The 27,098-nt window shown below is 43.6% G+C and overlaps 1 protein-coding gene across 1 annotated transcript; it reads left to right on the top strand.

The window, feature by feature from the left end:
• Window positions 1–1,901: 1,901 nt before the first annotated feature.
• Window positions 1,902–15,098, top strand: LOC103718510 (EH domain-containing protein 1-like). The gene is made up of 16 exons (XM_008807373.4): window positions 1,902–2,324; window positions 2,455–2,534; window positions 5,689–5,757; window positions 5,853–5,910; window positions 6,042–6,094; window positions 6,188–6,230; window positions 6,315–6,376; window positions 7,106–7,219; window positions 7,375–7,477; window positions 7,583–7,632; window positions 11,435–11,563; window positions 11,635–11,886; window positions 12,025–12,104; window positions 12,415–12,541; window positions 12,633–12,776; window positions 14,516–15,098. The coding sequence occupies exons 1-16, from the start codon at window positions 2,240–2,242 to the stop codon at window positions 14,699–14,701; spliced, it is 1,635 nt and encodes a 544-aa protein (XP_008805595.2). The 5' UTR covers window positions 1,902–2,239; the 3' UTR covers window positions 14,702–15,098.
• The last annotated feature ends 12,000 nt before the right edge of the window (window positions 15,099–27,098 follow it).

Raw genomic sequence — 27,098 nt, 5'->3', positions numbered from 1 at the left:
TTAAGCATGTTTTAAGTTTAATCGACTATGCGCTATGCTAAGGTAAGACTTGGCACACAAAAACAACCTATACTAAGTATCTACCATATCATTGTAATTGATTCGAAACATTTTACAAAAATCAGATTACTTAACTTAAATGTCTGCAGAGAAACTATACCTGCGTGCACGAAACAACAAATTGTGTGCACAGAACAGAAAACTGTATTTTAGGGTTAATTAAGTGGGTGCATAGGTTAATTAAGTGTGTTTCAAGCTTAATCAACTATGCGCCATGCTAGGGTAAGTCTTGGCTCACTCATTATTTTCCTTTTTTTTCTTCTTTTCTTTTTTTTCCTTTTCCTTTCCTTTTTCTTTTTTTTCTTCCTTTTCTTTCGTTCTCTTCTTTTTCTTTCCTTTTTCTTCTCCTTTTTTTTCTTTTCTTTTTTTTCTTTCCTTTTTCTTCTTTTTTTCCTTTTTTTCCTTTTTCTTTCCTTTTTCTTCTTTTTTCATTTTTTTTCCTTTTTCTTCTTTTTCTTTCCTTCTCTTCTTTTTTTTTCCTTTTTCTTCTTTTTCTTCTTTTTCTTTCCTTCTCTTATTTTTCTTTCCTCTTTCTTCTCCTTTTTTTTCTTTTCTTTTTTTCTTTTTCTTTCCTTTTTCTTCTTTTTTTCCCCTTTTTTCCCTTTTTCTTTCCTTTTTCTTCTTTTTCTTTCCTTTTTTTCCTTTTTTCCTTTTTCTTCTTTCTCTTTCCTTCTCTTCTTTTTCTTTCCTTTTCTTCTCCTTTTTTCCTTTTTCTTTCCTTTCTCTTCTTTTTCTTTCCTTTTCTTCCTTTTTCTTTCCTTTTTCTTCTTTTTCTTTCATTTGTTTTTTTTTTCTTTTTTTCTTTTTCTTTCCTTCTCTTTCTTTTCTTTTTTTTCTTCTTTTCGTTCATTCATATATATATATATATATATATATATATATATGTATTTATTTATTTATTTTTTCTTTTTTTCTTTTTTTCTTCTTTTCTTTTTTTCTTTTATTTTCTTTTATTTTCTTTTTTTTTCTTTTCTTCTTTCCTTCTTCTTTTGTTTTCTTTCTTCTCCTCCCGCAATGCCACCGGCGTCGGAAGGGGGCCGGGCCCCCGCTCGGAAGGGGTCGGGCCGTGGCCGACGCCGGCCGGGGCTGGCCCGACCCCCTTTTTTTCTTTCTCTTCTCCGGTGGGATGGGAGATAAAGCAAGAGGGATTAAAATATCCGTATGGGGCATTTTCATCTCATAATAAAGTATTGAAATATGGCTGGACTGATTGTTAAACAACCAGTCAACAGGGATTAAACATTAGAGACTCGTCAATAAATGGACCGGTGATTAATTACCCGATATTTTCATGCACATTTATCCAAAAAAAATATTTTAGTTATTTTAATTTAAAATCGTTAATTTTTGAACAACGTTAGATGGTATTGATACATATGCAAAAATAAGAATAAAAAAATAAAATAGCAAAACAAATATTTGACGAAGATATGCACGTAAATATCAATTTTAGAAGAATATTCATATAAAATTTAATATTTAAAAGGATATTTATAAAAAAAATATTTTATATTTTCTTTCATGATAAAAGAAAGCTATTGTGACTGTGATTTTTTTTTTTTTTGGGGGGGGGGGGGGGTGATAAAAAAACTTTTTAAAAATTTTGCCATTTTCCCGATAAAGTTCTGCGCCGGAGTAGACGGACAAACGACGGCGAGTCGATTTTCTTTTCCATTTTTTTCCGCCTGCCGTTTTGAATTTTGAATCAATAGTTCTCCCTGGATCATTATCAACGTTTTTGGAAGATACTGGAAATTGACGAGGGTAGATGAGGAATCGAGAAGTTTTACGATGCGAGCCAACGAGCCATTAATCCCCGCGTGGGGCGTGCTTGACCCCTGAAGTGCGGCGTGAACTGAAGTCTTATCAGTCGTCCGGTGGGGTATCATTTGGCCTGGGCGTCACCGAGGGCGCTCCCTCCTCAAAACGAAAAGAAATTCTACCCAACAGTTCCCTCCCAAGTCCCGACCCAGGATCCCGCTTAACGTTTTGCATCGGCCGCCGCATCTGCCGACGCTCCACCGAGAGGTTAAAAAAATTCAAATCGAACGGCCAATCTTTCAAAGATCGCCGACGCTGTTAAGACCATCCCCCCTCACCCTCCACTCCCCCACTCAAAAAAACTGTGCACTGCTCTGGCAGTATCCCGATCGTCTCTCTCTCTCTCTCTGTTGATCTAATGGATATCGTCTCGTCTCCGATCGGTACTTGTTCGAGAGAGCATCAGAAGATCTACAAGGAGTGGTTCTCTGCCGCCGATTCAGGTCTACTCCTTTTCACGCCCCTTCCGTCTTTCTTGATCTTCTTTACCTTTTTCAGGGTTTTCAAACCACCGCCTCTTGAGGAATTTTTTTTAATGTATAAAAAATCGTTATGGTTTTATCACTGGAATAGATGGGGATGGGCGGATCACGGGAAACGATGCCATCAAATTTTTCGCCATGTCCAAGCTATCCCGCGCCGAACTTAAACAGGTTACTCTTTTTTTTTTTGTTTCAATTAGATCCCCTGTTGTTCCTGCTTTCTTTCTTCTTATATAGGGTTAATTATCGTTCCTCTATCTCTGTTGCCGTTGATGTTGCTAATGCAGTTCCATTTTGTTTCATTAACTTAGCGCTTTGTTCTTGTTCTTGTTCTTGTTGTTGTTGTTATTAAATTTCAAAAAAATTTCCCATTATACTTGTTGCTTCTTCTTACATTGTCTCCTATTTTGAAGTTTGTATGTTGTAATTCAGGCAGTTCTTTTATAATGGGCAATTTCGGGAAAGTTTGATATTCTTGGAGTATGATGCACTCTTCTTGCTTCTTCTTGGATACAGAGTGTTCAAAATTTAGAGCTGCACGGTTCTCTTTTCTATGTTGCTCGAAGATAATATGATTACGAGTAATATCAGGCATCTGAAGTCGATTTCATAATATGTATAGGAATATAATGGAATGGTGAAAAAATTATACGCTTGTAAGACATGGCGTTTCCTTTTTGACATTTTGAGAAGAAAAAAGAAGACAAACTAATCAAGAGGAAAGCAACCATAAACATGATTAACAAATTTTGCTATAACTAAAAAATGTCAATTTTTTGAGCTCTCGCCATTTGTTTGGTTTAAGGGATACATTCTGATTCTTCCTATCCTTTTTTTAACTTTTTGAACATACTCAAGACAAATTTCCTTCCATGGTACTGTCATGTCTTCATCTCATGTACATGCATCTTGGTTGGTCCTTCACCTGATGGCGGTGAATTGGTTCCAATTCTTATGCGTCCTCGAATGCACTCATTTTAAAACTAATTATCTTGGTTTCTACAAGTATTTACCTTAACATTTTTGTCAATGAGATGCACATCTCATGTACCCCCATCCTCTTTATTGCCCAACATATCAATTTAGGTTTTATTGTCGTCTCATATCTCTAAATATTGATGGTATTCAGGCAGTCACGTAACGTAGGAACAACTCTTTTCATCCACCTTACTGATGGATCTCTTTGGTCATCTCTTCTGTATTCTTATAATCGACATAGGATCCATAACCATAAACATCCAGTGCAGTCCAACTTTTTATTTCATCTTCATGAAAAAAAAATCACATATGCGGAACTTGTTGTCATAATTTTAACTGTGGCCTTGTTGACATTCTTCATGCTTTGTCTAGTCCTGCCAATCCTTTACTATTTTCCTACATGATTCCAATTTTGTGTCCAACCATGTTCTCATTTCAATGATTACTGTTATGTGTAGGTTCATTTATGACAAGTGTTAGTATAAATGGTCTTGATTTCGTATTTAGGGTAGACACAATGGCTGAAGTAATGTTCTTATTTTGGCTATGTCCTAAGTCATGTTATGCCCTTAGAAATTTTGATGTACCCTTTAAAACTACTTGTATTCATGCGTATCAGATTAACCCTTTCCACACTCCACTAGCGCATAGAGATTCATAGATGGACAAGATTAATAGAAACAAGGCCCTAAGTTACTCGGACCAATTTTATGAAAAGTACAGTGCCTTTTCTTAATTTTGTCATCCTTTAGGATGGTTAAGAAGCCGAGGACATGAAACTTAAGGCTGGTGACTCTATCAAAATTTTAAAGGCTCATCACTCAACTGATTACCACTAGTGCAAAACTCTCATACAATGACCACTTTATTGGAAGGGGTATGCTCCGTCAATGGGCAGTGCCTATCTTGACCTATCAGGTGCACTACCATGGATGGAGGCTGATCGACATAGTTGGAGGCAATTAATCTCATATTATTTTCAAAAAAGACAATCAAACATTGGTGCAATTAGTACCATGACAAATTGGCGGAGAAAAAGTGATACCTCAGAAGCAAAAGATGCCAAGAAAGTGAATGCAGACAAAATATGGAGGTGGAGAGTGAAGCAAGATAGAATAAAATGGCTAAAAGAACACAAAATATCGAAAACTAGTTGAAGCAGGATAAAAAAATTGTGAAATGAACTTGAAGGAGGGGAAAAGATTAAAAACTTTGTTGGGAAGCAATAATAATACAGAGAGATCTTGACTACTTGTGATTCATAATGGTAAGAGCTACATAGTTTGGCATATGTTGGAAAGGTGATTAGGTAGAGACAAGGGTTCTTCAAGAAGTGAGGTAGAACTCAAAAAAATACCAAAGCAAAACAAAGAAAGTACAGGGTAATATATAATCAAACTCCAGAAGTACAATTGTCTCCTAAAAAAAAAAGATGTAGAATAATGTTGGAGAAGATGAAATTTGGCAATTCTAAATCTTGCATCTCTCGATCTGCATGGTTGCTACAAATTTAAATTACATCACAAAACTTTCTTCTGCAGGGCATAAAAGCCCTCTCATTCTCTTGATCTTAATCAAAAATTTTAGTTGCTAGATCCTAATGATTGTTAGAATTAAGTGGTCCTTGAGTAACAAAGCTTTAATGAGGACAAAGCTTTGACATGATAATGCATGTATTATCCTTAATTCAGTCACGAGGCTTGTACAAATTTAGAATATCAATAAAAACTCCAAAGCTTATGAGAGGAGGGCATCAACCTGAGCTGGCTTACGAGGAATTTGGTCATTGACCTGATGAGAATACCACACAACCTTTTTAACTACAACTATTTTACCTCACATTTAGGTTGATACAGTTTCCATGCTCTTGTTTTTGCCCTTAAAATTCATTTGGCTTGTAGTCTGCACATTCAAAACTACTAGCCTGTGTCATAAGGCCAAATGTGCTCGTGGTAACCCCTCATCTTCAAATACTGCAACAGATCATTGGACTGGCTACCTAGTCTCAATGGTTGAATCTTTCTTCAACTACTTTTATGTGCTACTCAGATTTTTTTTTTTTTTTTTTGTTGCTTATTTGGAAATAGCTTACTTGCGTACAAGCACATTTCTGATCATTTTTTCTGTGAAATGGATTAATAGGAGCTCATTAATATCTTACCTTGTTCAACTGGGAAAAAAGGCTTATTCTTTGTATTTATATTTACTGGAATCACTTATTCCACATGCCAAAGTCTCACAGTAATTCATTTCTTTATTCACGATCATCAGTAGTTTGTAATCATTTTCTTCACTATGTGACCATATATTTTTGCATTGATATTTTGCTGCTGAAATTTGCCTGAAGGTCTGGGCCCTTGCGGACTCTAAACGACAAGGTTTCCTTGGATTAAATGAGTTCATTGCAGCAATGCAGGTTTTTACCTCATATTGTTTCATGATATGCATTCATATTGGCAAAAACATAGACTTAATTTTCCCTAATTGCTAGTTGCTTTATGAATTGGACAGCTTGTTTCACTAGCACAGGCAGGGAACGAGATTACCCAGGATGCCCTCACTCATTCAGGTGAACAGTGAAGGAGAGAAAAATAATCAGCTAAAATTTTTAGATTAAACTATTAGAACTGACTTAGTACTTCTCTACAAGCATGCTGATCTTTTTATGCAACCTGGACACACATAATTTTGTGACTGCAGAATTGGATAGCTTGAAACCTCCAGTGATGGAGGGTTTGGATATTCTGTTAGCTGTAAGTGTCATTCCTTTTTTAACACCATGTACAACTAAAGTTTTCAAATTGATTTGCTAATGTTAAACGTGCTGTTTATTGTTTGCTTTCTAGAAAACTAAGCCTTCACCCAAGAAAAGCAATCCTGATCCTGATGGTACGGAACTTATTGTGTTTAATGGAGTTAGAGATGAATAGCTAGTCGAACAATTATATAACTATCAAATTGTTTCTGATGCAGTAAGTTCTCAGCCCCAAGTTTCATTAACAACTCAGTGGTTTAGCTCGAAATCAGCAAAGAAGGTATTACATTTGCCCATGTCTTTCTCTTCCTTCCCTTTTCCATCTCTAAGTATGATGTCTTCATGGTAGTTTTGGTCCTTTCGATCTACAATTTTGGCAGGGATAGATAGATTTTTGGACATCGTAGATTCTTCTCCTAATTGGATTTCTATGTGGTTCAGTTAAGACTTCAAGAACTTATTTTTTGTTGTGAAAGCAATTTGGTTAGTCTTTCTCACTTTGTACATGGGCTTTGAAAACAACTGAATCTCCATGTGGTGCAGTAAGCTCTAAACCTGTTAGATTTTGTTGCAAATGTACTTGCACAATACACCAATATACAATTATATATCTACACTGTCAAACCAGCAATACAAGATGAAGAGTTTGTGCAATATATTGCTTGTGTTTGCATGGCTGCTTATGAATAAATCTATGTGCTATCTAGTAGTTTAGTGACAGATGAGCTGTGGATTTAGGAATAAAGTGTTTTATAAATCAAATGACAATTGGTGTTGACTTGCTTTTTTTGCTTGTGTGAAATGGATTGTTCGCAACTTGAATAGCATTATATTTCATAATAATAATGATAGGAATGTTGAGTGTGGCACCCTAGTTGAAGACAGCACTGAGGATAAATAACATCCCCTGTGATGTTTATCATTGCATGACTTAATATTTGATGCTTGGAGAATCATTCCTAATTTTTGGCCTTGTAAACTAACATTATGATTATGCATTTGATATCAGATACCTCTGTGCTCAGTTACTTCAATTATTGATGGGTTGAAGAGATTATATATTGAAAAGCTGAAGCCTTTGGAAGTTACCTACCGATTCAATGATTTTGCTTCCCCATTGTTGGTGCGTAAGAATCATATTTACAGTCCAAATACCATATTATTGCCATTTAGATATCAGATCATGGCTATGGTAACTAGAAATGCTTTATTGACATATCATTGTGACATGATCTAGAAACAGGTTTGTCTCATGCTTCATTTTGGTTTCTTTTGTAGACAAATAGTGATTTTGATGCAAAGCCGATGGTTATGTTATTGGGACAATATTCTACTGGAAAAACAACGTTCATCAAACATTTATTAAGATCCAGCTACCCAGGTTTGCTCCACTATCTGTTTATTCTTTCTGTTAGTTTTTCTATTTATTTGTCATAGTGAACCATAGTTGCATATTCCCACTTACCTTTTCCAACAATTTATGCAGGTGCTCATATTGGACCAGAGCCTACAACTGATCGATTTGTTGTTGTCATGGTATATGAAATCTTATATGGGAATATATTTTTTGCTATTGATATTCTATTATGGTTCTTTTCCCCGCTTTGTTCTTAAAATTTGATATCAAAAGCTAGAGAATTCGGTAGTTTATGCAATGATCGTGTATCATGACCAAATTATTCTTATTATTTGGTTTTATTCTCTTATTGACTGGATATGAATGTGAACTTGTTGTTGTCATAAAATAGGCTGCCATCTGTTCCAAGTTAGGGCGAGATGTTTGTTTTTATTAGTAAGCGTACCATATGTTGCAAATCGTAGAGAATTAGAACTTGACACGTGCTATGCATGTATTTGAGTGGAGAAGGATGAGAGAGGCAACTCAGGAGTCCAGAAAAGGACACTATGAGCTAGCTAGCAGTTTGCTCCCTCTAGAATGGATTGTAGGTTTACGGCATCAGCTTTTATATCGCAAAGGACACTATGTGCTGGTTTCTTTACATTTTGCTAGATAATTCCCTGCATCCTAAAAAGTAGGGCACACATATAAATTTCTTAATATAGGAGGAGAGGATTTAGAACCTTGCTCAGATTGCTCAGATACTGGTAAATGCAGAATTACTTAACGGGCACCAGAAAGTTGCTACCAGCAATCAGCTTCAACAGCTTAGCTCTTGCCATGCAGCCTTTTAACAAAAAGGAAGTATGAAACCCACCTCCTGCCCTCAAAATTCAACAGCTCGACAAATTCCTTTAAGCTCCAAAAGCAATTGAAAAATGTAATATAAGGTAGTATATGGAAAAAGCACTCTTGTTTAAACGAGTGTAACGTCTGCTCATTAATCCAAATTTTTTTAAATAATCTAATCTGCATAAACAATGGATAAGAAAAAGAACAGCCAATAGATGGTGAAGATGATTTAAGGACCACATATCTTGCCTATCACTCTAGCATCATATCCTTGTTTTGCTCATAAAATACCCTTGAAGCACAGATTAATGTTCTTAACTGTTACTGCTCATTTTTTTCATTGCTCAATTGAGATCATTAAGAGATCTTGAGATTCCAGCTCAGATCTTTGAAGCCAGCTTATGGAGGACACTATCTATTCCATAGACCCTTTCTCCTGTATATTATAGCTTCTTAAACCTCTAGAAGCTTGAGGACTTGTTTTAAACTTGAGGATGGTGGATATAACTAGTTTTGGCTGAAATTGACCAAAACTCATCGAAGCTTGAGGACCAGTTTTAACTTGGTTCCTAGCTGAAACTGATCTGTTTTAGCTAGAACATTTTGGTTTTCGGCTAAAAGTTTGAAATCTTTTGACAGTCATTTGTCCTATTAATTGAAATAAATTGTCTCAAAAAATTTTCTATATGGTGAATGATATGGTTGCATGCAAATTCTAGTACATGAACATGGAACATGTGGAATGCATAGCTGAAACTGACCATTACTACAATTAAGACCAGATGGCTTATAAAATAGTAAAGTTCATTTTTTTTTTTTTGTAGTTTTGAAACTTTATTTAGGCTTTTAAAATCATATTTTAAGTGATATTGGTGTAAAATAGCCTTATATTATTTTTATATCGAGTTGGACAAGGCATGAAATGATTACAATTTGAATTTTGGTTGTTTTAGGCATCTTTCTGTACAGGGTTACCAGCCCTTCCAATTTTTTTTTCAGAAAATACTTTGGGGATTAGTTACTTGCCTATCAAGAGTCCTAGTATGCTTGGAAGGCAAGTCTTGTAAAGTCTACAAGGGGGTCCATTAGGGTCGAACAGAAAAGCTTTAGACATTATTTGTTTTGAATGAATGAAAGTATTTCTTTAGGTCTATATTATCTCTCTCTCTTCCTATCCCTGTTCTCTTTTCTATTTCTTTCTTTCTTTCTTTCTTCTTCTTCTTCATCATCGTCATCTTTTTCTTCACTTATTACTTCACCTTATTTCTTCCAACTTTCTACTATTCTCTTATTTCTGCTGCTATTCTTCTTCGCTGGATTGTTGGCACTGCAGATTGATTTTCTATAGCATATTAAATCAGATCTATGTTGGAATAAGCTTTAAACTGTTTTAACCCCTTGCTGTCCTACATTAATTTGGTATTAGAGCTAAAAAGTCTTGCTCCATTCTTCTAGTTTTTTTTCTTGATCTCTTTCTATTCTCTTTGTTTTTTTCACCTTTCATTGTGTAATCAAATGAGGAGTTGAGTTTTAAATTGATCTTCATGAGCATGTCAAGCATGAGAAGTTCTTTTGTTAGATGGATGATAGGTTGACATCTATCAACAATGATGTGATGTCAGTAACTGATACATTGCAAAAAGCTGTACTGGCTTCAGGCATTGAAAAGCTCTCTAAGATGAACAACAGATCAAGAGTTATGAGAATGAGGAAGCTCAAGAAACACTTCATGAAGAGCTTACAATCGAAGCTTTTGAATGTGAAGAGCAAATAATCAAAGTTCCATCATGCAAAAATGTTGCAATTGAAGATTTATTGATTAAGGATGCTATATATGATGATCTACTAGGTATTTTGAAAGTAAAAGATCACAATGATGAATACTTGTATGAAAAGCACTCATGGTGAGATTTTAACATCCCTAAAGGCAATGATGGGGTTTGAGCAATATGAAGATCCATTCTTGGCCGATTTGTTGGACTTAACGAAGATCTCTATTGGGAGTATGGCCTAAAGCTTGCTGGTTGTCAAGCAATGGATATCATACCAACTAACCAACGATGTGCTTGCGAGAAATTGTTATATGGGTCTTCATCATTAGATCTTGGAGATTCAATAGTGGATCGAGCTTATGAGTGATGTCATGAAGAGCTCAAGATTGAGATTTGTGTAGCAGAAACGAATAATAAAAGAGCAGCCAAGTGCATTAGGCTTCTGCTATTGCAGGTTCTGGGGAGGGTGAGATGCATGCAGCCTTACCACTGTATTTGGAGAGCATGTTTTGTTGTTTCGATATCTCCAAGTCACAATGGAGCAACTTTACCATTGCTCCAAGGCTTACCACTTGCAGCAGAAGCGCATGATGGTGAATAAAACAAGTGTAGTTCATTTCTGTATTTCTTGGAACTATTTTTTAGGTAATTTTAGAATTAGTTTTAGAGTCATATTTTAAGTGAAATTGGTATAAAAGATTTATATATTAGTTATATGCTGGGTTGGATAGGTCCTGAAATCATTAGGATTTGGTTTTTGGTTGTTAGGTATCTTTCTATAAAGGGTTATATGCGATCTAGAATTTTATTTTTTCATAAATATTTTAAGGATTAGTTACTTGCCCATCAAGAGTCCTAGTTTGCTTGGAAAGCAAGTCATGTAAAGTCTATAAATGGTCTATCAATGTTGAATAAAAAAGCATTTTACATGAGTCAATTTGAATGAAAGGGTTTCTTTAGGTCGGGTTTGGTCTTTCTTATCTTTCTCTTTTTTCTATCCCTATTCTCTTCTGTTTTTCTTTCTTCTTCTTCTTCTTCTTATCACTATTATACTTATTTTATTTCTTCCCTAGTTTTTACTGTTCTCTCGTATTCCTGCTGTTCTTCTTCTTCTTCTTCTCTGGATTGTTGGCAACATAAATGTGTAAGTTATACTTACTGTCACAAGTCCAAGTGTTTGTGGTTACTTCTTAACTCTGTTCATTTTCAAGGATTCTTATTAAACTATTTTTAAAGCTTTTAACCATGACAATCACAACAGTTTGCATGCACTATATTTATAGATCTGATCTGTATTTACATGAATTTTTAGTTTCTCGGTTAGTATGAAGGTCCTTATCATAGATTAAGTTCAATAGATTTTTTCCCCCTTCAGTCAGGACCTGATGAACGGAGTATTCCTGGAAATACTGTTGCTGTTCAAGCAGACATGCCTTTCAGTGGTCTGACTACATTTGGAACTGCATTTTTATCAAAGTTTGAGTGCTCACAGATGCCCCACCCGGTATGATTTATCTTGGTTTGGATGGAAAATCATTATAGCTTAGGTACTCACTATACCCTGTATTTCTGAAGCTACTGGAACACATCACATTTGTCGATACACCTGGGGTTCTTTCTGGAGAAAAACAACGAACCCAACGTAGCTATGATTTTACTGGTGTTACATCATGGTTTGCAGCAAAGTGTGATCTTATTCTTCTTCTGTTTGACCCTCATAAACTGGATGTCAGTGATGAGTTCAAGCGTGTCATTGGATCTCTGCGTGGCCATGATGACAAAATACGTGTAGTTCTGAATAAGGCAGACCAGGTTGACACCCAGCAGGTGAAGCATTTTGTCTATTGTATCATCTGTTAGTCATCATATAGTAATTCTACAGACTCTTTGTTCTCATTTTTTCGCTATTACCTGATGCAATCTTATTGGACACATAGTCAAATGTCATTTGCTATTGTATTGCAGCTAATGAGAGTTTATGGTGCGTTAATGTGGTCGCTTGGGAAAGTTTTGAACACCCCTGAAGTTATGCGTGTGTATATTGGGTATGCTGTTGATATAGTTGTATCTTTAATATATTTCATGCAGTTTATTTTCTTGCAGAAACATGTTCCTTTTTAGTATCTATTAAAAAGGGAAATGCTAGATGTTTAATGACTTATCTATTGTTCATTTAGGAGAGTGCTTTTAGTAAACTTATATTCCTAGAATATTTTCATGCCTTAAAAGTATGCATGCCATATCTGATTAGAATATACCTAGAATTGCAGGTTGTTTTACACTATCAATGTGTTTCTGTAGTTCACTGGCTTAAAAATTACTGAAGTTAAACTATTTCTAATGAGAATTTTACAGTTCATTCAATGACAAACCAATAAATGAAGCAGCTGTTGGTCCAATTGGAAAGGAACTTTTTGAAAGGGAACAAGATGACCTCCTTTCTGATTTGAAAGATATTCCCAAGAAGGCTTGTGATCGCCGTGTAAGTTTTCTGTTTATCATTGATTTTTTTTTTTTCTTTCAAAAAATGGTCAATGAAAATGATTCAGTAAACCTTCTTTTGTTCACTTTAGATCAATGAATTTGTTAAGCGTGCAAGAGCAGCTAAGATTCATGCCTATATAATTAGCCACCTAAAGAAGGAGATGCCTGCAATGATAGGAAAGGCTAAAGCACAACAAAGACTCATTGATAACCTGGAGGATGAGTTTGCTAAGGTAGTAAAATTCTTTTGTGATCTTTCTATACAGAGACATGTAAATTGTTATATAATACATGCATACATTCATAAGAACATGTATGTCTATGTGCATGTTTGTGTGTGTCTGCAAGCATGGAACAGCATGTATGAACAACTGAAAGAGCAATTTTTTGAAAAAAAATTGTCAGTTTTCCCCCCAATGCATGTTAGCTATTTCTGTCCTAACATGCTTTTAAGGTGACTCAAGCAGGTGAAATATTATCAAATACTCGTGGAACTAAATGTCCATGTGGAAGCTATTGAATTTATTTGATAATGTAATATGTTGCAAGTCAATTTAAATATGCGGCTGCACTAAATTGTGTTTCTGTTTGGAATTTTCTTCAACTTAGCATGTCAGCAGGACAAATGCATAGTAATTGACCAATACAATCAGTTCTTTCTTTTTCTGAAAACATGGTGGAAGTTCGACTATCCCGACTCAAGCTTGAGATCTCTCTAAATAGTAGAGGGGTGACCATTGTTTGAGATCTGGTGGGTTAATGTTTTATATATACGTGTGTGCATGCATACGAATGAGTATATAAGGATCCGTTTGGGCATGTGTTTAGTCCCACAAGGTAGATATTGGGTACTTATATAGGATCAAGGAACTCAAATAATACTTTCCGGCTGGCCTTTTTGACTAAGATTTTGGATTGTTATAAATGGTATCGGAGCAAATGCAATTATAGCCTATATGGACTAGTGGACACTGCAACATGGGTCTATTGGGGCTGACCACAGGCCGATCATAGTATTTATGATTGGATTTGTAGTGCTTATGAATGGATTTTCATGAATTTGGATCCTTAGCTTGGCGAGGATGCCGGGGCTTAAACCAAGGGAGCATGTGAGGATCCGTGCAGGTGTGTGTTTAGTCCCATATCAGCTATGCACTTAATAGACTTGGATACTTATACAAGACCAAAGAACTCAAATAATAGTTTCTGGTTAGCCTTTTTGAGCGAGGTTTGGGATTCTTACAAGTTACTAGAAAAATAAGGTTTGAGAAACAATAAAATTATAATGATTTTTCACATTGTTGCTAGATTCAATAATTTGTGTAGCTAGGGTTTAATCCAAATAAACCTCATTTGATTGCTGTCCTCCTCCAGCAAAGGAATTATTGGATGTTATTTCTGTTGGTTACAACTGACAAGCACTTATTTATTTAGTGCTTGGTCTTAAAGTTTGAACAGCTCTTACTTGGATGCATATTTGAAAATGCTTTCTTGAAATTTTATTTGTAGTGGTAGCTCAATGATGGTGGATTTTTTGTTCTTCTGCTGGCATATTATTGTAGTTTGTTTCTATATTGCATGTCTGGTACATAAAAAATTCTACAATTGTGTCCCTAATATATATATCAAACTTCGATTTCCTGCATCAGACGTTGATTAGCATCATTTGCATGGTCCCATTAATATTATGGAAGTAATGAACATGGTTTGGATATTTTTATTTAGCGGGTTTGATATGGTGACCTTACACTTGCAAATAAGCTTCCTGCCTCTCTTATTGTGTTTATTGGCTAAGTTTTGTGGTAATTCTTACAATGAAAATCAATTTGGGCACTTAATTAAATACTACACATTTGTCAATACATTTATGCATGCCTTCAGCATATTATTTCATGCGTTTTGATTGAACTTTGAAGCTGCAACTCTGTTTGGAAAAGGGGGGCGCCATAGTATCTGAAATCTGTTGAAACAGGTTCAAAGGGAGTTTCATCTACCAGCTGGGGATTTCCCTAATGTTGAACACTTCAAGGAGGTATTGAGTGGTTACAGCATCGATAAGTTTGAGAAGCTGAAGCCTAAAATGATACAGACCGTGGATGACATGTTGGGATATGAGATTCCAGAACTCTTGAGAAGCTTCAAAAACCCATATGAATAATGGCAAGTAATCATTCTGATTGATTGGTGCCATCTTCCTGAGAAAAGCAGAAGATGGTGAATAGTGAAGCAGTGATGGTATACTCATGCTATAAGAGCCATGTATGGCTCTGGCCTTCTCTTCATATTATTGTTGATTATTGTTGTAGGGCTATGTTGTAAGGCTGTCCAATTCATGGATTTTGACTTCTGGTGGTTTTGGTAAGGATGGTATCAAATGATAAGGATTTAGTCAAAAATCAATTGGGGCACCTGTTTGCTTGAAAAATCTTCTGGTCATCTGCATGACATGTTTGTATTGGACCTGGATATGCACTCTTCATATGCCTTGTTACACATGCTGCCCTGTTTACTTAAGGTTGTTTTGGAGGGTTGTATATTATTTTGGCATTTTCCAAGTTTGCATTGTGGGCGAGACTAATGCCTCAGATTCTGCTTTGTGTGGTTACCTGGCATGCAAGATTTCCTAAACCATGGTATCTTGTCACCATAACTGTATGCTGGCCAGCTCAAATAACCTGGTTCATATACTACCATGACCAGCTGATGTGCACTTGACAAGCTACCAAAGATTGGCCGGTTGGTGATCATGCTGGCCTGTATGAAGGATTAGTTTAGTACTTCAACAAGGTAAAACATGCAGTTGAAGTGCTGGATTACTCTTTCAATTCATTGGTAGCTTGTTGTCAGTTTGCTGGGAAATAAAGTAGTTGACTTTTTTGGCTGCCAGAGGGCTGTTCTATCATCTGTGTGTCATAGCAAACAGGTTTTCAGTATGGTACTATTACAGTTACACAAGTATGATTTAAACCGCGAAACATAAGACTAAGGTTCTGTTTGGGGGAGCGGTTGGCAGTAGAGCTGTTGGAAGTAGAGCTGTCTGAAGTAAAGCTATTATAAAAAGTTGTTTGCTGTCTACATTTCTCAAGTGATGTGGCACTTTAACATATATTTAATAAACAAACTAAGAAAGTACTTTTGTATGATAAAATTACTATAAAGGACATTGCATAGTATTATACAACAGAGCATAATAAAACATAACATATATTAATACATAATATATGATATAGTATAATGTTACTGCAATATAAAATATTATTATTATTATATAGTAATATGACATTGCATAGCATAATATAATAGTAATATAATTATTAGAGTAAATTAATTTTTCATAATATAACATAATATTAAATTATTTAACATAACATATTAATGTATTATGATATAATGTAATATATATTATATTTATAGTATAATACAATAATAAAAGTATAAAATATTCTAATTATTAGTATAAATTAATTTTTCATAATATAACATAATATTAAATTATTTAAAATAGCATATTAATGTATTATGATATAATGTAATATAATATAATATTTATAGTATAATATAATAATAAAGGTATAAAATAATATAATTATTAGTATAAATTAATCTCTCATAATATAACATAATATTAAATTATTTAATATAACATATTAATGTATTATAATATAATGTAATATAATATTATATTTATAGTATAATACAATAATAAATATATAAAATATTATAATTGTTGCTGGAAATTGGACCCGGGGGCAATCTTCGGTCGAGGAGAGGGAGCGGGAGGTGGTTACTCACGGCGGGGCGGTGGTTCGTCGACGGGCGGCGTCCTCCGTCTGGGGCGATCGGCGAGAAGGAGCGGCTGATTCCCGCGGCTGGGCGACGATCCGACAGTGGGCGGCGTCCTCCGTCTGGGTGCCTGCACACGAGCCGGTGGCCGGGTCTCCCGGCGCCGGCCCTCCGACGCTCAAGTCAGGGAGGGGGCAAATCGTGTAGAGTAGAGGTAAACGGTGCGTCTCCCCAGTATCGATTTTCCAACCCCCTTTTATAGACCGGGGGTCGGTTTACCTGCGATGTAACGGGGCGAAGCCGTAGTACGGCTCGGCATGTCGTTCAGGTCGGCGCTTGGTCAGGCGAATAATTGCACTGATGTCGGCGATGAGGGCGTTGTACAACCCGAACTAGCACGCTACCAGGCGAATTTATTGCATCAGTGTCGGAGGTATGGCCGAGATCAGAGACTTATCACAGTTGACTAGACTCTGCTGGGCTTATTTGCCGTGGAGAGCTGGGAGTCCGTAGATGACAGGAGTCACGTGCATTAATTGTTGAGTGAGCCGGAGATCCACATTTATTGTGGAGTAAGCCGGAGATCCGCATTTATTGTGGAGTAAGCCGGAGATCCGCATTCATTGTGGAGTAAGCCGGAGATCCATATTTATTGTGGAGTAAGCTGGAGATCCATATTTATTGTGGAGTGTGCCGGAGGATCACAGCGGTCATGCGCAATAAATGCCGGAGGGGCGTCATAGTACGGTCTCTGGCCGGACCTCGGAGACGTATAGCCGTAGTAGGTGGCTGACAAAAGTAGGCCTCGGGCATTGGGGTTTCTCTTAGGTCGGAGGTTCCGAGTTCGGGTGCCGACTTCGGCCTTCCAGGGTCGACGATTGTGCGGCTTCTTTGGGGCATTCGTGTCATTTGGGGGAAAAACCTTATTCCCCCAACACTACCCCCCGACTTCCGAGTTCGAGCGGCTTGTGGGCTCGGACGTAGGAAGTAAAGTCCATCGTTAAAGTTGGGGGGCGAACTTCGTCCGCACCCTCATGTTTCTTGGAATTTTCGTGGTAGGACCTGCGCCCTTGGGCGTTTCGAGGTTACTTTGTTCGGCGAATTAATGATGGGGTCCATATCCCTACGTCTTTCGAGGCGACTATAGCGGGGGCGGTGTCTCTTGGATTACCGAGGTTGGTTTGTGAGGCGGACCCAGGATGAGGGTCCTCGGGTTCGACGGGGTGGCGCCTCGGCCCCACAATCGAGAATTCCCGCTCATCAATGAGCGTGCCATTTTGGGTTTCAAAACGGGCACGCGGCATGACCAGGGGTCGGACGCTTCCGATTTCGTGTTACCGGGTCATAATTTCGGAGGAGTGGAGGCCACACCGGGGCTCCACGTGTCCCAGATTTTATTAAACGAGGGGAGCGGGGGTGCCGTCCGCTCATTCTTCGAGGCGATGGGGTTCTGTGGACCCATAATGAGGTCCCGAGATCCGATGGGACAACACTTTGATTTCGTATTCGATTTATTGATCCGGAGTGGATGCAGTGCCTCGGCCTCAGAGGTTGCCACGTGGCGCAGCCCGATCAGGGGATGGGAACCGACCCCATCGATCTGGGCCGTCAGGGGGGTCTATATAAACCCCACGAGTTTGCCCTAAAGGTCTTGTTTGGCTTCCCCTCATTTTCGTCGTCTTTTTTCCCTTGTTTTCTCCCTCAACCGAATTTTGCCGGCGGTGCTCGGAGCAATTTCTGGCAATGTCCAGTTGAATGTACCTCTTTCATTCTCAGAGTTATGCTTCGCATGGTGGAGTAGGCTGCTTCCCTTCCTCGTCGACCTGCGGAGTCATTTTTGACTTTAAGGGGGCTCGGGCTTCTCACGGACCCGACAGCACCCGCCGAGGTTGAGAGGGCTTGGGGAGGCTTTATTGATTTGTAGCTCTTTGCGAGGTCGAGGGAGTTTGAGACCCTGTGGTCGGACCTCGGGGCACCTCAACTTTGGCCGAGGGGTCTTGTGTCAGGTCGGCGGGTCCGCGGACGCTTTGCTGACCTGTGGTACCTCCCGAAGTCGAGGGAGTCTGATTCTCTACGGTCGACCCTCGGGGCATCCCGACCTCAGTCGAGGGATCATACGTCAGGTCGGCGGGTCTGGGCACGCTCTACCGACCTGCGATGCTTCCCGAGGTCGAGGGAGTCTGGTTCTCTACGGTCGATCCTCGGGGTATCCCGACCTTAGTCGAGGGGGCGTTACGGGGGACCGCGAAGGTACTACCCCGTTGTTGGTGATGAGCGCCATGGGGGGCCGCGAAGGTACTACCCCGTCTTCCCGAAGTGTCGAGGGGTCTGGGCACGCACTGTCGACACTCGGGGCATCTCGACCTTAGTCGAGGGATCGCTCGCTTCGGGGATCGGGGATCGTCGACCGCTCCTGGGGGTCCACTTCGTGGCGCCCCAGGTGGAGCCACCCTTTCCACCCCTCACGGCGCCTTCCCGAGGTCAAGGGAGTCTGGTTCTCTACGGTCGACCCTCGGGGCATCCCGACCTTGGTCGAGGAATCGTTCGTCAGGTCGAGGGGTCTGGGTACGCACTGTCGACCTGCGACGCTTCCCGAGGTCGAGGGAGTCTGGTTCTCTACGGTCGACCTTCGGGGCATCCCGACCTTAGTCGAGGAGGCGCTACGGGGGGCCGCGAAGGTACTACCCCGTTGTTGGTGATGAGCGCCACGGGGGGCCGCGAAGGTACTTCCCCGTCTTCCCGAAGTGTCGAGGGGTCTGGGTACGCGCTGTCGACACTCGGGGCATCTCGACCTTAGTCGAGGGATCGCTCGCTTCGGGGATCGGGGATCGTCGACCGCTCCTGGGGGTCCACTTCGTGGCGCCCCAGGTGGAGCCACCCTTTCCACCCCTCACGGCGCCTTCCCGAGGTCAAGGGAGTCTGGTTCTCTACGGTCGACCCTCGGGGCATCCCGACCTTAGTTGAGGAGGCGCTACGGGGGGCCGCGAAGGTACTACCCCGTTGTTGGTGATGAGCGCCACGGGGTGCCGCGAAGGTACTACCCCGTCTTCCCGAAGTGTCGAGGGGTCTGGGCACGCACTGTCGACACTCGAGGCATCTCGACCTTAGTCGAGGGATCCTGCTCCATTCCACGTTTCGTCGTCTTGCGATTCTTCCCGAGGTCGAGGGAGTTTGGGACTCTACGGTCGAGCCTCGAGGCATTCCGATTTTGGCCGGGGAATCTGAGGATCACAGACGACCCAATATTAAAAGAGGATTACAGTTATCAAGGTGAGAGAAATTTTTGCAGAAAAAGGAGCTGAGTCCATTGTCCTGATTGTTTTGAACCCCTTAGGGTTTCATTGGTAATACATCCGTAGATTCTCGGAGTTCCAGCTTCGTGGGATCAGAGTCCCCTCCAGGGACTTCAATTTGTACGCCCCTGGTCGTTGTACCCGGGCGATTTGATACGGCCCTTCCCAATTTGGGGCGAGCTTTCCTTGCTCGGTCGGTTGAGAAGCCTCGACTCTCCTGAGGACGAGGTCCCCTACTTTGAAGAGCTTGGGCTTGACTCTGGAGTTGTAGTATTGGGCCGTTCGCTGTTGGTATCTCGCCATGCGAACCCGGGCGACCTCTCTCGTTTCTTCGACAAGGTCCAAGTTGCTCCTTAGCTGGGAAGAATTGGTGTCGGGGTCGTAATGCTCCATTCTGGGAGAAGGCAGGCCGATCTCCAGCGGGATGACGGCCTCAGTGCCGTATGCTAGGTTGAAGGGGGTCTCTCCCGTGGGTAGTCGGAACGTGGTCCGGTACGCCCAAAGGACATTGTACAAGTCCTCGACCCACTGTCCTTTGGACCGGACCGATCAAGCCTAGCTTTAAGTCCCTGCAAAATAGTTCGGTTAGTTACCTCGGTTTCCCCGTTTGTCTGGGGATGGGCAACCGAGGTGAAGCGATGATCAATGCCGAGTCCAGAGCAAAACTCCCTGAAATGAATATTGTCAAATTGTCGACCATTATCAGATATAAGGATACGGGGTAGTCCGAATCGGCAGATTATAGACTTCCATACGAAATCCCGCATCCTTTGCTCGGTGATCCGGGCGACAGGTTCGGCCTCGACCCATTTGGTGAAATAGTCGATGGAGACGACCAGGAACTTTCTCTGTCCGGTGGCGAGGGGAAAGGGCCCCAGGATGTCGATCCCCCATTGGGCAAACGGCCAGGGGGCGATGATGGAGGTCAGCAGAGCTGAAGGTCGGCGCTGGATATTGGCGTTTCGCTGGCACCGATCGCACTTGCGGACGAAATCTGTTGCGTCTTTTTGGAGTGTGGGCCAGTAATATCCCTGCCGCAGGATCTTATGGGCCAAGGCCCGGCCCCCCAGGTGATTTCCGCAGATCCCTTCATGGACCTCTCGGAGAGCATAGTCCGCCTCGGAGGGGCGGAGGCATCTGAGAAGGGGGGAAGTAAATGATCGTCGATAGAGCCTGTTCTCGTATAGGACATATCGGGGGGCCTGGCGCTTGATTCGGCGAGCCTCCATCTCGTCATGAGGTAGGGTTCCGTCCTGAAGGTAGCAGACGAGCCCGTCGATCCAGCTTGGCTCGGAGCCGATGCACATGGTAGGCTCGGGTTCCTCCGTGCTGGGGGTCTGAAGATACTCGAGCGCGGTTCCCTTAGGAAGCTCGCTCATGCGGGAGCTTGCCAGCTTGGATAGCTGGTCTGCCCTGAGGTTTTCCGTTCTGGGAATGTACTGAATGTTGAAAGAATTCAGGGCAGATATGAGTTCCCGCACCTTTTGGAGATACTTTTGCATGGATGGCTCTTTAGCTTCAAAATCTCCTTGGACCTGGTTCACCACCAGCTGGGAGTCGCTGAATGCCGTCAAGTCTCCCACGTTTAGTTCTTTCGCCAGTTTGAGCCCGGCGATCAGGGCCTCATACTCGGCCTCATTGTTCGAGGCCGGGAACTCGAGGCGCAGGGCTTGCTCAGCCACCACTCCGTCTGGACTAGTGAGGATAAGTCCGGCCGCGTTACCCCCCGAGGTCGAAGACCCGTCCGAGTGCAGGACCCATGGCTGCCTCGGGGCCTCCTCCGCGGGTCCAGATGGCAGGTCGGGGTCGTCCGGAAGGGTGCACTCCACGATGAAGTCGGCGAGTATCTGAGCTTTGATAGCCGGCCTGGGCCGATATTCGAGGTCGAATTCCCCGAGCTCGACCGCCCATTTGGCGATCCTCCCCGCACGATCCGACCTCTGCAATATTTGCTTCATGGGCTGGTCAGTCAATATAACTATCGTGTGGGCTTGGAAGTAAGGCCTGAGTCTCCGAGCCGAGATGATGAGAGCGAAGATGGTCTTCTCAAGTTTAGAATATCGGGTCTCGGCATCCCTGAGAACCCGGCTGGTGTAATAGACCGGCTTTTGGAGCTTGTCCTCTTCCCGGACGAGAACTGAGCTCACTGCGGCTGGGGAGACGGCCAGATATAAGTAAAGGACCCCGCCTTTCCGGGCTTGGTGAGCAGCGGGGGAGAAGCCAGAAGGCTCCGAAGATCTTCAAAGGCCTGCTGGCATTCTTCTGTCCACCGGAAGTCTTTCGGCCGTTTGAGGCTCTTGAAGAAGGGGAGGCAACGCTCGGCTGACCGAGAGACGAACCTTCCCAGGGCGGCTACCCGCCCCGCGAGCCGCTGCACCTCCTTAACTGTCTTTGGAGGCGACATCTCTTGCAGTGCCCGGATTTTCTCCGGGTTGGCCTCAATTCCGCGCTGGGTCACTATGAAACCCAGGAACTTGCCCGAGGTGACCCCGAACGCGCACTTCGCCGGATTGAGTTTCATTTGATATTTTCTGAGCTTGGCGAACGTCTCGTCGAGATCGGCTATGTGGTGTTCCGCCGCTCGGCTCTTCACCAACATGTCGTCCACGTAGACTTCCATGTTCCGGCCGATCTGGTCTTTAAAAATCTGGCTGACCAGCCTCTGATAGATGGCCCCAGCGTTTTTCAGGCCAAAGGGCATCACCTTATAGCAGTAGGTGCCCTTGTCGGTGATGAAGGCCGTCTTCTCCTCGTCTTCTGGCGCCATTCGGATTTGATTGTATCCTGAAAAGGCGTCCATAAAAGTTAGCAGTTGGTGTCCCGAGGTGGAGTCGACGAGCTGGTCGATGCTCGGGAGGGGGAAACTGTCTTTTGGGCAGGCCTTGTTCAGGTCGGTGTAGTCCACACACATACGCCATTTTCCGTTGGCCTTCTTTACGAGGACTATGTTGGCGAGCCAGTCCGGGTAGGAGACCTCCCGGATGAAGCCGGCTCCGAGGAGTTTGTCCACCTCCTCGGCCGCAGCTCGTTGTCGCTCGGGGGCGGAGCCTCTTTTCTTCTGCTTTATAGGCCTGCTGGTTGGTTTCACCTGAAGTCGGTGGACCATGACCTCAGGGTCAATTCCTGGCACGTCCGCGGGCGACCAGGCGAAGACGTCGGCATTATCCCGCAGGAAGCTGACGAGGCGATCCCTTTCATGGGCGCCGAGGCCGGAGCCGACCTGCACGGTTAGCTTGGGAAAATTTTCTCGTAGTGGGATTTGAATAAGGAGCTCACCGGGCTCTACTTGCTTCTTCCAGGGGGTGTCCCTTGCATCGAGGGTTTCTATGGGGAGTGAGGGGCGCGTCGGGCGGTCTGGCGCCTCAGCTGGTTGTTTCACTGTGTGGGCCGCCATGTAGCATTGCTTGGCGACCAGTTGGTCTCCGCGGACCTCGCCTACTCCTTGGCCGGTGGGGAACCGCATGAGTAAATGGCGGGTTGAAACCACGGCTCGAAGGGTGTTTAACCCTGGGCGCCCAAGGATGGCGTTGTAGACCGAGGGCAGACGGACCACCAAGAAGTCCATCCTCACAGTGCTCTCCCGGGGGGCGAGGCCAACTGTGACAAGGAAGCTAGCCTCACCTTCAACCGAGACCGCATCTCCGGTAAACCCGACTAGCGGGGCATTGATTCTCCGGAGATGTCTTCCTGTCAACCCCATTTTTTGGTAGGCATGGTAGTACAAAATGTTGGCTGAACTTCCATTGTCAACTAGGACACGCTTTACATCAAACCTATTTACAATCATGGAGATGACCACAGCGTCATCGTGAGGGGTCCCGACCCCTTCTAAGTCCTCGTCCGAGAACGAGATGACTTCATCAGTACGTGGGCGCTTCGGGGGTGTTCCCTGGGCGGCCGTTCCTGCCGAGGCCCGCCCGATCATGTTGATGGTGCCGGCGATGGGCCTGTTGTCGCCTGGATTTTCGGTTGGTGCGACATTCTCCGCCGGCCTTCTTTCCTCAGGTCGATTCCTCACAAACCGGTTGAGTACTCCCCGTCGGATGAGCGCTTCTATCTCGTCCCGGAGTTGGAAGCAGTCCTCCGTGTCGTGCCCATGGTCTCGGTGGAAGCGGCAATACTTCCTGGTATTTCGGAAAAATCCCGTGTCTCGCATAGGAGGCGGGGGTCGGAAGAAGTCCCGACCCTCAATTTCCATCAGGATCTCGGCCCGGGGAGCATTGACGGGTGTATAGTTCTCGTACCTCGCCTGGTACGTCCGGGGCCGTGGTTGAGACCTCGGACGAGGAGGTGTCCTCTGCTGAGGTCGCCCCTGCTGACGGGGCGGACTCCTCAGTCTGGGGAGATTTTTCTCTCTGCGGGGAGACCGGCTCCTTTGTCGGCCGCGCTCCTCGCGGCGCTTCTTCTGCTTCTTAGAGGCGGGCTCGATTGCTCCCCGCCTGGAGGCGACTGCCTCCTCGGCCTTGGCATACTTCCGGGCTCGGGCCAGCATTTCGGTGAAGTCGGCCGGGAAGCTCTTCTCGATGGAGAAGAGGAATCGGTAGGAGCGAACCCCAGTTTTCAGAGCCGACATGGCTATCGACTGGTCTAGCTCGCGGACCTCCCATGTGGCGGCGGTAAAGCGGTCCAGGTACTCTTTGAGGGACTCCCCCTCCTTCTGCTTGATGTCCAGGAGGGAGTCTGATGTCCGTCGCTGGCGCCGGCTGGCAGCAAAGTTGGTGGCGAACTGCCTGCCGAGCTGCTCAAAGGAGGACACCGTGTTCGGCTTCAGTCCAGAAAACCAAAGCCGAGCGGTCCCTCGGAGGGTCGCTGGAAAGGCTTTGCAGAGTATGGCCTCCGAGGACCCTTGTAGGGCCATGAGGGCCCGATAACTCTCCAAGTGGTCGAGGGGGTCGGTGATTCCGCTGTAGGGCTCCACCTGAGGCATTTTGAATCTCACGGGAACCGGCTCGTCCTCGATCTGGCGGGAGAAGGGGGACTTGGCAGTGAACTCAAAGTCCCCTTCCTGTCTTGCCTTCTTGCCGTGGAGTGCCGCAATCTGGCGCTCCAGATGCTCAACTTTTCGGTCGAGCTCCCCCACCCGTGGGATTGTCGTTGTGGTTTGCGCCGGCCCTTGGCGGTCCGGGGCTGACTCCGCCTCGGAAAGTTGGGGTCTCCGATCGAAACCTTCTCTCGGTAACTCCCTACGGGGAGTAGCCCGTTCTCCGTTGTTGGCTCTGGAGGAGCCATGCAGATTTTGACTGGGGAGAACCGGGCCGTTGGGGAGACACTCCGGCGGGGCCTGGGCCTGCGGGGGAAGCGCCGATGAAGCTTCCACGCGCCGTAGGCCCTGCACGGCGGCGGCCAGGGCCTGGACTTGCTGTACCAGGGCATTGAACTGTTCCAGCTGGACCTGAGGACCTGGGTCAGCTGGAGTTGGGAAATTCTGGACGGAGTGTCCAGGACTTTGCGGGGGACGCCGGGAGACGTTAGAGGCTCCCTTACTTCTCAACTTCATGACTGCTACTCGGGCCCTTCCTCTAGCGCCAACTGTTGCTGGAAATTGGACCCGGGGGCAATCTTCGGTCGAGGAGAGGGAGCGGGAGGTGGTTACTCACGGCGGGGCGGTGGTTCGTCGACGGGCGGCGTCCTCCGTCTGGGGCGATCGGCGAGAAGGAGCGGCTGATTCCCGCGGCTGGGCGACGATCCGACAGTGGGCGGCGTCCTCCGTCTGGGTGCCTGCACACGAGCCGGTGGCCGGGTCTCCCGGCGCCGGCCCTCCGACGCTCAAGTCAGGGAGGGGGCAAATCGTGTAGAGTAGAGGTAAACGGTGCGTCTACCCAGTATCGATTTTCCAACCCCCTTTTATAGACCGGGGGTCGGTTTACCTGCGATGTAACGGGGCGAAGCCGTAGTACGGCTCGGCATGTCGTTCAGGTCGGCGCTTGGTCAGGCGAATAATTGCACTGATGTCGGCGATGAGGGCGTTGTACAACCCGAACTAGCACGCTACCAGGCGAATTTATTGCATCAGTGTCGGAGGTATGGCCGAGATCAGAGACTTATCACAGTTGACTAGACTCTGCTGGGCTTATTTGCCGTGGAGAGCTGGGAGTCCGTAGATGACAGGAGTCACGTGCATTAATTGTTGAGTGAGCCGGAGATCCACATTTATTGTGGAGTAAGCCGGAGATCCGCATTTATTGTGGAGTAAGCCGGAGATCCGCATTCATTGTGGAGTAAGCCGGAGATCCATATTTATTGTGGAGTAAGCTGGAGATCCATATTTATTGTGGAGTGTGCCGGAGGATCACAGCGGTCATGCGCAATAAATGCCGGAGGGGCGTCATAGTACGGTCTCTGGCCGGACCTCGGAGACGTATAGCCGTAGTAGGTGGCTGACAAAAGTAGGCCTCGGGCATTGGGGTTTCTCTTAGGTCGGAGGTTCCGAGTTCGGGTGTCACGACCCCCGCCCCATTCCCGGCGGGCCGCCGCGACGGTCCTAGGGTGCGGGTAGGCATAAGGCCACCAGCCACCACGTAGAACCCTACTACCTATCAATCATCAATAAATTCTGAAAATTTTGGCATGATGCATGCACAAAATGATCACCTTTCCTATGGTGACCTGTCAGGATTATCTCATTACATACAACAACGCTACCTGTCAGAGCAGCAATCACATAACCTGTCACATAACGAACCTGGACAATATACATCAATACATCATCACAGGCATATAACTCAACTGTATAAAAATCTGGTTCCCATCCATCCATGGTCAAACCCATATCCACAACAGGATCTATGACTGTAACTATACACTAAATACAACAGAAGGTTTATAATACACCAAAAGGGGATAAACCTCTATCTACATTATACTATACTATACTATGGAGCGGCACAGCTAGCAGGCAATCTCTAACCCTGCTCTTCTCTATACAATACCTGCCCTGCAATCAAAAACACCAAACTGGGGAGTGAGTATATGAATACTCAGTGAGTGGAGTAGAGAGTACTATGCACATGAGACAGAATATAATCATGGCTCGAGATGAAATCTCAAGATCAATAACAACATGAACATGAATTCAACATAGAGAATATGGAGTAAATCATCAATATCACCACAATCAATATCAACTCATCTGAAGCATATATGGAATAATCAAGTAAACATATATGCTACTCATGAATATGCTCAACAGATCATAATGCTGGAACATACAAATCAGGTGTCAATATGCTGAAATCATCACTAGACAGCTGTCGGGAGGTGGGTTTTACGCCCCAGGCGAACCAGCAACAACTCCCTACTGTCACATGCATATGCAGGATAAGACACCATATCGATAATGTAAATGCTAAACAGCTGTCGGAAGGTGGGTTTTACGCCCCAGGCGAACCAGCAACAACTCCCTACTGTCACATGCATATGCAGGATAAGACACCACACTAATCATGTAAATACCGGCCAGTATCCAGAACAGAAATCCAT

Source organism: Phoenix dactylifera, chromosome 1, assembly GCF_009389715.1.
Source record: "Phoenix dactylifera cultivar Barhee BC4 chromosome 1, palm_55x_up_171113_PBpolish2nd_filt_p, whole genome shotgun sequence".
Classification (NCBI taxonomy): domain Eukaryota; kingdom Viridiplantae; phylum Streptophyta; class Magnoliopsida; order Arecales; family Arecaceae; genus Phoenix; species Phoenix dactylifera.
The sequence above is the reverse complement of the archived record's forward strand: the minus strand, read 5'-3'. Positions and strand labels throughout refer to the sequence as shown.

What these genes read in the sequence shown, in the direction of transcription:
- LOC103718510 (XM_008807373.4), top strand. Translation starts at nt 2,240, where the DNA reads ATGGATATCGTCTCGTCTCCGATCGGTACTTGTTCGAGAGAGCATCAG. An exon ending in AAGCAATCCTGATCCTGATG is followed by an intron (nt 6,231 to 6,314) that starts GTACGGAACTTA and finishes TTTCTGATGCAG; the next exon opens with TAAGTTCTCAGCCCCAAGTT. An exon ending in GTTATGCGTGTGTATATTGG is followed by an intron (nt 12,105 to 12,414) that starts GTATGCTGTTGA and finishes AGAATTTTACAG; the next exon opens with TTCATTCAATGACAAACCAA.